Genomic DNA, 9,193 nt, shown 5'->3' with positions numbered 1-9,193 from the left:
GACCAACCTCCCGCTCCAGGCGTCTGCCGCATCCGGGACCCCACTAGGCCCCGCCCTCTGTCCCCGGCCTCATCACAGACTCCCCAGGCTCCGCCCCACTCCCGGCCCGCCTCCTGGTCCAGGCCCACAACCCCGGACCAGCTGGGCACGGCCCCCTGCTCCAGGCCACTTCGCCTGCTCTCCAGGCGCCGCCTCCGCTTAGGCCACGCCCACTGCTCCCTGGCCCGCTCTTGCTCCACGAGTCAGCCTCGGCCCCACCAGGCCCCGCCCCCTGGCACTGCAGGCCCCACCTTCAGACCCGGCGTCCGCGGGCACGGGCCTCAGACCTGCCCGCGGTAGGCCCCGCCCCCGCCCCGCCCCCTGTACGCGCTCGGCTGGGCTCGGCTCGGCAGCCGGCGGGACGCGGCGGCGGCGGCACTCTAGCTCCTTTGTGCTCAGGCGACGGCCTCTCGGTCCTCACCCGCGCGTCCTCTCGGTCCTCTCGGCCAGCTAGCCCGCGCTCTCCGGTGACGGACCATGTCGACGGCAGGAGCGGGCGCAGGCGTGGAGGCGGGCTTCTCCAGCGAGGAGCTGTTGTCGCTCCGCTTCCCGCTGCACCGCGCCTGCCGCGACGGGGACCTGGCCGCGCTCTGCTCTCTGTTGCAGCAGACGCCGCGCGCCCACCTGGCCGCCGAAGACTCCTTCTACGGCTGGACGCCCGTGCACTGGGCCGCGCACTTCGGCAAGGTGGGCGCGGGCGCTTTAAGGCGCCATTTTCCGCAGCTTTCCCGTGGTGGGTCGGGGAAGGTGGGGGCTGAGGCGCGGGGCGTGCCGGGAGCGCGGGGCGGAAGCGGGGTCTCGGCGGCGCCCGCGCCCCGAGGGGTCCCGGGCGCATGTGCGGCGGCGCGGACGGTCGGGGCCCCAAGGGGGGCGCAGGGCGTGCCGGGAGTGCGAGGCGGAAGCAGGCCCCGCGGCTACGGCGCCCCGAGGGGCCCCGGGCGCATGTGCGGCGGCGCAAGTTTCAAACGGCGCCGGCTTCACGGGGGCGCCGCGCCTGGCGGAGGCAGTTGGTGGCTGCGGCGGGCTGGGCAGCTCGCGCCTCCGCGGTCAGCTGCGAGCCGTGCTGCCGGCGCCATGGGGGCGGACACCCGCGGGGCCCGAGCTGTCTGGACCCGGGGCTGGTGTGGGGCTGCACCGGGCTGCTGGGAGTCCTCCGGGCGGGGGGGTCCTCTGCGTCCCCTTCTCCGTCGCTTCGTAATCACCGGCTCAGGGCGAGTCAGCGACTGAGATCCACGCTGCATTTCAGCGCTTTAATGGTAGAGATTGATGTACCAGAATTCCGGACGTGTAAGAAAAATGGCTTTTCCCGTGAAGCGAGGAGCCGGGGCCGAAATGGAGAAAGGGTTTTGTGGAGAAGCGTGCAGTGACGTGAAGTGAGTTATTTCCTTTCAGGGACGTGTTTTTGTCACTAGCCGGTGAGGCTGCTTTCCTTGCGGCTACATTCACAGTACAGGTGTATCTTCTGGGACAGCGCTTGTGATTCACGAAATGGGAGAGTCAGAGTGGTTTTGGTGGAGGAAACGAGAGGGGGTTAGGACCCCAGCCCGGGTCTGGAAGGGCGTGCCCGCTGGGGGTCCCCGCGCCAGCCCCCGTCCATACCTGCTAGCAGGCGCGAGTACAGGAGCCCCTCTGGCCCTTCTCCCCCAACCCCCCCAGCCCTGTGTGTCCCCATCTGAGGCTCTGCCCCCTGTAGTGCGTCTTGCTCTGCTTTATGTTTACATGGTGGGTAACTCGGAGCGTTGGATCTCCACGTCTTTTGTCCCTCGGTGTTTTGGGGGAAGACCACCCCGTAACAGGCAAGGACAGCGTTTTTCGAAAAGGCTCCCCTGTTGATTTATTCTCCAGTTGAGAGTGACACAGTATTGCATGACAATCTGGTACATTCCGGACGGTGTTTAAAACAGCCTTACAGACATTCATTCAGAGTATTTATTTACCAACCCACGGGTGCCCCTAGGTATCTCTAGGGAATACAAGTAGCTATAAGGGCTTGAACATGCTTTAAAAATCGTAAGTTGTGTGTTATGTATATTTTATGAGCAGTAAGAAGTAAAACCCACTGAATTCACTTTTTGAAAGTCTCCACCTCCTGTCGGTTAACCTTGGATACCAAATATAGCTGGAGGCAGTTAGTTACTTCAGTGTGAGAAAGCTGTTGGGGCAGAAATGAGGCCAGGAGTCAGGGCTCCGGGTTCTCAGTCCAGTACCTCCTGCCCCATCGCCTGCAGCTTCCCTGCTTTTCTGTACATTTAAGCCTCTGCTGTCCTTAGGCCTGCACGTTATGAACTATTCCCAACTTTCAAGCTGGTGTTCCTATCAATATGCCAGTTATGCGCGCTGCCTGACCTTTTGTGAGGCTTATTTTTTCCTCGAGAACTAGGCATTATTTAAAATCCCTAATTACACTTTGCTTTTGTAAGTTGTCACATGGAACAGTATCTTTCCAGCATTCCAAACCCAGTTTGCCAAAGTGAACACATAGGTGACAGAGTTAAGTCTAAGGAGCTCTTGATGTTATGAGATTAACCAGTTTTGGCACACCAGCAGATTTTCATCCTTGTTTCCGCCGTTTTTGGGGTTTGACACCTGTTTGTCTCTGTTGGCACTGTCACTTTTCACTGGGTCCATCAATAAAGCTGGTGTGTGAAAGTATACCAACGGTGTGTCTCTTTATGAGCCGTCACTCCCAGATTTCCAGTTCCTAGAAGACCGAGAGAGCGTGTTTTAAATCTGGGTGCTCCCAAGTATGAGGGCTCATCTCCTGCACAGGTGATCACGGTGACCTGAGCTTAAGTCGCGGAAAGACGATAAGAGCTGTGGGGTGAGGTTGGGGTGTGGCCGTTTGTCCTTCTCTGAGGGCTGTCTCCCGGAATACAGCCGTTGGCAGGGAGAGCTCTTTTGTGAGCTCTGCCCTGTGCCTCAAGAGGGTAAAGGGGGCCGGCCCCGTGGTCTGAGGACATACGGGGGTGGGGGTGGGGGTTGTCAGTGTGAGTCTGCGGACCACAGGCCATCTGGGACCGCAGGCCCGGCTCGCGGTAGGCATGTGTTGCACATCTGTTGAGTGTGACGAGCTAGGATGATATGGGTGCCTGGCTGTGGAGTGTGGTCTCCTAGTCACTGGTGAGGCCCTTTACTCCCTCAGGCGGGGGTGGGGGACTGAGTGCCACCTCTCACTCTGCACATCTTGTTCCTGACTTGTCTGGAGGATAGGCCTCTCACCGGAGTCCCCGAAGCTGCGTCGTATGGACATGTGCAGACTGCAGAGAGGTCTTTATTTAAGTTTGTGTGACATCAACAGTTTTTACTTTTCTTCCTGCGTATGAACTTTTTTTTTTACCAGGACAAGGAAAAATAACTTTTAAATGCTTTTTTACAATTTGTATTGCAAAGGAACGACTTGTGTTCCCTTAAACGGAAAAAAAAATGGTAACAAAAAAATGCCACTTATCTGCATCACAGAATTGAAATGGCGTGTGTGGTGTTTAATAGTGTACGACACTTACGCGTGTCATCCCCCCTCCTGCTGTTTTCAAAGTTGGACTGCCTGATCCAGTTGGTGAGAGCTGGGGCCACTCTGGACGTGTCCACAACGCGCTACGCACAGACCCCAGCCCACATCGCCGCTTTCGGGGGACACCCTCAGTGCCTCATCTGGTTGATCCAAGCTGGAGCCAGCATTAACAAACCGGTAAGGGAGTGCTGATGATTAACTTGGTTTTTATTTTCTTTTTCTACTTGTAATTACATGGTGTTGAGTTTTAAAGTGAGGCCTTAATTAGAGTTTGATATCTTAACCTTTGGGCTAACTGGAATTTCTGTTTATTGAGTTACTTGTGGATAATAGGCCCTTCACAGAGCAGGGCTTTCTGTTTACAGAGTGCTTTCACCTGCTCGGGGACTTAGAGCCTTGGTGACCCCAGGTGATTTGCCCCCAGTTACAGCTGGTGACTGAAGGAGTCTGGCCTGGAGCCCGGGTTTCCTGGCTCCCCTGCTCACAGCTGCCTTCGCTTCATGTGCACAGATCCTTGTGAAACACACCCGTGCTGGCGAAGAAGTGGCTATTAAATCTTGTGCGTGGTTAAGTTATGGTGAGCGAGCCGACCAGTGTTGAGTCAGGACTGCTTCAGGGAGCAGTCGGGGGTGGAGATCGGACGCAGTTAAGTAGCAGGTGTCGTGTGGTCACCCGGACAGCAGGCGTGCAGGGATTGTGTGTTGAAGTGTGCAAGCATGAGTGTGCACGTGCATGTGCTTCATGGTGTGTTCTCACTACTCTTTTCACTTCCTTGAAAAAACCTCAAGGAGAGAGTTGTGCTTACTGGGGACTCGTGCGTGAACAGGTGTAGACGACTCAGGCTAGTCTGACCAAAGTGGTCCCCAGGGGGAGACCCTGCCCTGAGGGTCAGTTCATCTAAGGGGCTTGTGCCTCAGGCTCTGTGGGGATGCCTTTATGCCTTCCTAGTTTTCTCTTTACCCTGGTTTTATGTTTTTTCTACTAATCATCATCAGGGGCCTACTGTGTGCAAAACCATTTTTATTCTCCACGTTTCTGTCTGAAGATTCATCCCTTGATGGGAAGCAGATGTAACAGCTTGTGAGCCCTCTCTTCCCAGTAACTCAGCTGCACACCTCCAAGCTCATGATTGAGGAAAGGCTTTTGTATCAGTGCTGTAGAGCAGGGATCGGGGGACAGGGAGTGACCGCACATGCCGCTGCTCTTACCAGAGGCTCTGGCTGTCTGCTCCACACGGTTATGGCGCCAGGAGTCACCTGTCCCAACCTGCCTGTCCCGGTGCTGTTTCTCTCCTCCCCAACCTCCTGACAGAACCCTGGGGGTGGCCACCTCCCCCACTCTCTGGCCTGGGGCAGCTCCTTGTTCTGTGGCTCAGTCTCCTTGTCGACAGAATGTGGATCATCCACAAATGGTAGTGATTAATAACTAACGTTAATGTGGAATTTAGAACATTGGGTTAATTTTCATTCAGTTGTTACGTAGCATCTAATTTACAGACATCTGAAGAAAATCTAAAGAAATTGGCGCTGCCTTTCAGATCTTTTTAAATCTAGAAGAGTCCGTTTTCAGGTAACGTGTTACAGCAGCGCAGTCCTTACCCTGGACGACAGGACTGCTCTAGATAGTCCTGTGTGGACACCCTCCAGCGTCCTGCTCCCAGGACAGGAGTCCCCAGACCTCACTCCCTGTCGCTCCCCTCAAGTCCTCTCCCTTCCAAGGTGGTCACCTGGGGTTACCAGCGTCCTGCCCTTGTTCTTGAAAGGGTCTCAGTTGTGGTCTCCCGTGTTACGCATGTGTTAGGCTGCAGGCTGAGTCTCAGATGCCGGCTTGCTCTGGATTAGCGGCTGGCCTGCTGGGACAGGCACCCAGCGACCTCTGAGGTCACACAGCCCTTTCGTTAGCCACCCCCAGCAAGTGTTGACTCACCCTAAGGTAGACACTTTCTCATCTCCCACACAGACGGTCAGAAAACCAGGTCCAGGGTTCTCTAAAGTTTTCTGTTTGTGTGTGTAGTGGTTTTGAACCTCCCCTAGCATTTCTTCTTACAACTGTTTTATTAGTTTTGACCCATCTTTTTTTTTTTTTTCTTTTTTAATGTTTATCTTAGAGCATGAGCAGGGGAGGGGCAGAGAGAGAGAGAGAGACAGACAGACAGACAGACAGTGTGGAACAGGCTCCAGGTTCTGAGCTGTCTGCACAGAGCCTGACGTCGGGCTCAAACCCACAAACCTCGAGATCATGACCTAGGCCAAAATTGGATGCCCCCGTTTTGACCCATCTTCTAACCTAATCTTGTGGCATATTAATTCCTACCTGTTCTAAATTCATTTTTCTCGAGTTTCACAGAGACTTCCTTTGCTATCTGTGAACTTGGCACATGGGGTTACTGGACTCAGATGTCCTGTCTGAAGGCTCAGAGTCGTGCATTTACCCAGAGAGGGAGTGAGGCTAGTTTTCAGGGGATTTGTTCTTGGTCACTTTGCGCGGACTACCCACGGGCATCACTTTTCGTATTATTTACAGGCCATGCCTTTAATATCTTCCTAGAACTTTGGTGGAATTTGATAGCGCTTTTAGTTTCTTGTAACTGGATTAGAACTAGACTTTTCTTTCTTTAAAATGCAAGGTGACTCATCTGTCTTTGCACTCCTGGCACCTCTCCCACTTTCCTCTCTTAGTTTGCCCACAATAGTTCCGGAATCAGACGACACCATATTTGATATTTTTGGAATGTGACTGGCCTGAACCTGAGCCTTGAGTAACCTTAAAATGGCTCTTCAGTCTTCCTCTCTGGCTGCACTTTTCTGTGGTGTCTGCTCTTCCTGCCTGGCTGGTCGGTGCTGTCCTCACAGGGCACAGAGCAGGAGCTGGTTTGCTCTGTCCTGTCTGTTGCTGTCCTGCTGTCTTGACGTAATAGAGCAAACCTTTGCCTTTTCTCCTTGCTGCAAAGAGAGCTGAAAAAACCCTTTCCTGTTTTCTTGGGGGAGGGAGTCAGGGGTGGCACGACCCCCCCGCCCCCTCCCACATCTCCATTCCACTCTTCCTGGCCATACCTCTGTGTCATCTTTATTTGTCCTTGTCATGTGCCTCCCATCCCCCCTCCCCACCTTTCTGGGAGGATAGAGATGGGTTTCTCCTTTATTAAGGGTCTCCATTCACTAGATGGTTTCCTGTGTAGCCACATGGGATTCTGTGTTTCTTGCTTCAAAAATGGGCTTGTTCTGTTTAGAACTCTACACCCCCTTTGAGCTTTTTTTTTTTTTTTTTAAAGTAATGTGCACACTTTTTCTCCCCACTGCACACCAGAGTCTTTCAGAGCACATCTTTCTGGAAAATAAGCTACCACCCCTCACCCTGGAGTGTCCCCTGCGAGCCCATGTGCGAGCCCGTGTGCACCGGAAGAAGTGGCCCCCTGCTGTGTCTCGCTGGTGAATGAGCTGCTCTCTGAGCGCCGCGCCAGGTGCACAGCGGCCCCCCCTTTGTTACGTGCGGTCGTCTGCTGCCAAGTTCAGCTTCCAGGGACGGTGAAGTGTGAGGACTCGGTCAGCATTTCCCCGGCAGGAAGTCCTACAACAGAAACGACTTCCTTCTCTGTCTGCTGTATCTTTCTCTACCTCCTCTGTACCCGAGAACCTATGAATGAAATTGTGTTTCGGATTTCTTCCCATTCATACAGTGTGAACTATGAACTAACTCCTCTTCAGAGTCCTTCCCCAGGGTCTGGTCTCTCTCTGCCGTCTCCAGCGTGAATCTCTCTGACACAGACTTTCTCCCAGTCCTTGGACAAAGTTGCCCATCACACGCATCCTGAGTTTGGATGTGAAGCTGGCTGTGTGCGGCCCTGTGTTCTCTCTCTCTCTCCTCATTCCTGACCCTTTAGCCTCCACCATCACGGTCTGAATTCAAGTTCAAGGCAGAAAATGCAAAGGAGCCACTGGTGATGCCCCAGCTCAGGCCAGCCCTGTGGTAGACGTGGACCAGACCAGACGTTTGACATTATGTCCTGTGTTCTTGGCCTTGGTTACTCTTTTCTCTTTAACCTGTTAGAGGATGGTTGTTTGGGGTTTTACATATGACACATTCGTGCTAAGATCTAGCATAAGATCATTTCTAAACTTCTGTCCTGCACGTACGTGCCGTCCCTGCTGACCGAGGAATCGAGGCGAACCTGCCCCTTCCCTGGCGGACTGTGTTTTCCCTCCCGCATCTCTAGCCACATTTCTTTGTGCCCTGCTTGCACTTTGACTCACCATGTTGCTTGGTTTCAGAGGTGAATGAGGCACGTATTTTATTCCAAACGTCAGAGTCTTGTTGGAGCTGATATTTTGCGTGTGCTCTTTCTTGTTTCAGGACTGTGAGGGCGAGACCCCCATTCACAAGGCGGCCCGCTCTGGGAGCCTGGACTGCGTCAGCGCCCTGGTGGCTAACGGGGCTCACGTCGAGTAAGTGCCTCCGCACATTCCTCCCCCGAAGATGTAGTCAGGGCGCTGTGCTTCCAGAAAGCACCACTGAGGGCAAGCAGCAGTCCTCAAGTTTGTGTTTATATTAGCAATGGAACTGTGCTTTGTAGACCAGTTGGTGTTAGTGAGCGAGGTTTTGCTGTGGGTTGACGACTAGCGGAGGGAGCTTCATCACAGCAGCCGCAGAACTGTTGCCACGACAGGATGCCAGGGTGGAAATGGCAGTTAACTCCTTAAATTTGGAACCTGGCATTGTTGACTTGGCCACCAACTAGTTGTGTCACCATGGGCAAGTCTTCAGACTTCTTTTTGCCAGTGTTAATTTCAAAATGGGGGCCTTGGATTGGGTTAGAGAATCTTTTCCAGCCTCTCCGGTCCCAAAATTCTTGCAGACAGTTTGCTTTTCTAAGTTGTGATTTTCTCATCTTTTAGCAGATGTGAGATGTTTTAAAGCCTATTTTGACTTTTAATGATTTATAACTTCTCATAAAATGGAACCATATACATTAAAGACTTGAGACTCATTCTGAGTTCTTCACACTGATGACATTGCAATCGTGTTTTCTCCCAGTTTACATCAGCTAGTTTATTTACGGTTTGATAGAACAGTGTTAATATTTGAGTGTATTAATTTGAAGATGTGATCTTATATGCAAACATCATTAGCTAGTCATGGCAGTGGGCATTTAGCTTAGATATTAAATTCATTTGTATTAACTTTCTCTTAAAGATTTATATTGTAAAAATTTTTCTTCTGCAGTTCACAGCATTAACAAAATGGATGCGGTTTTCACCCTTAAATGTTGAGTGTAAGCTATAGAGCTGTAATAACCAAAATAACTATAATATCAGCTTTTTTGTTTTACCCTGTCTAGAATATCTCATAAGGATTAATTACAAACCACTTTATTCTAATTGGAAATGTGAAAATTTAGACTTTGGGAGAAATAAACCCACAAAACTAACTTAGTTTAACCCTTTGGTTTCCACTTCATTGTTTTGACTCTGTGTTATAATACATTTATTGAAATTAGATCCTGGACAGCAAAACCATATAGATTAATGTGAAGCCTATTACAGGCTGTAATCTCAGGGGCTGTCATTAGACTCCTAGTGTCTGAGCTTCTGTTTCATTAAGTATTATATTGTTAAGCCAAGTCATTAGTTTGGGCTTGGAATTTTT

General features: G+C 52.1%; 1 protein-coding gene across 1 annotated transcript in view; it reads left to right on the top strand.

Moving 5' to 3' along the window:
- Nucleotides 1-516: 516 nt before the first annotated feature.
- ANKRD10 (ankyrin repeat domain 10) overlaps nt 517-9,193 on the top strand; it is a 32,783-nt gene continuing 24,106 nt past the window's right edge. Inside the window, exons 1-3 of the mRNA XM_049647228.1 lie at nt 517-726; nt 3,575-3,727; nt 7,901-7,992. Coding sequence (XP_049503185.1) covers nt 517-726; nt 3,575-3,727; nt 7,901-7,992 — 455 coding nt within the window. The remainder of the gene's footprint in view (nt 727-3,574; nt 3,728-7,900; nt 7,993-9,193) is intronic.

Source organism: Panthera uncia (genome assembly GCF_023721935.1).
Source record: "Panthera uncia isolate 11264 chromosome A1 unlocalized genomic scaffold, Puncia_PCG_1.0 HiC_scaffold_16, whole genome shotgun sequence".
In the NCBI taxonomy this organism is placed as follows: Eukaryota; Metazoa; Chordata; class Mammalia; order Carnivora; family Felidae; genus Panthera; species Panthera uncia.
Note: the sequence above shows the minus strand (reverse complement) of the source record. Positions and strands in the feature narration are given on the sequence as shown.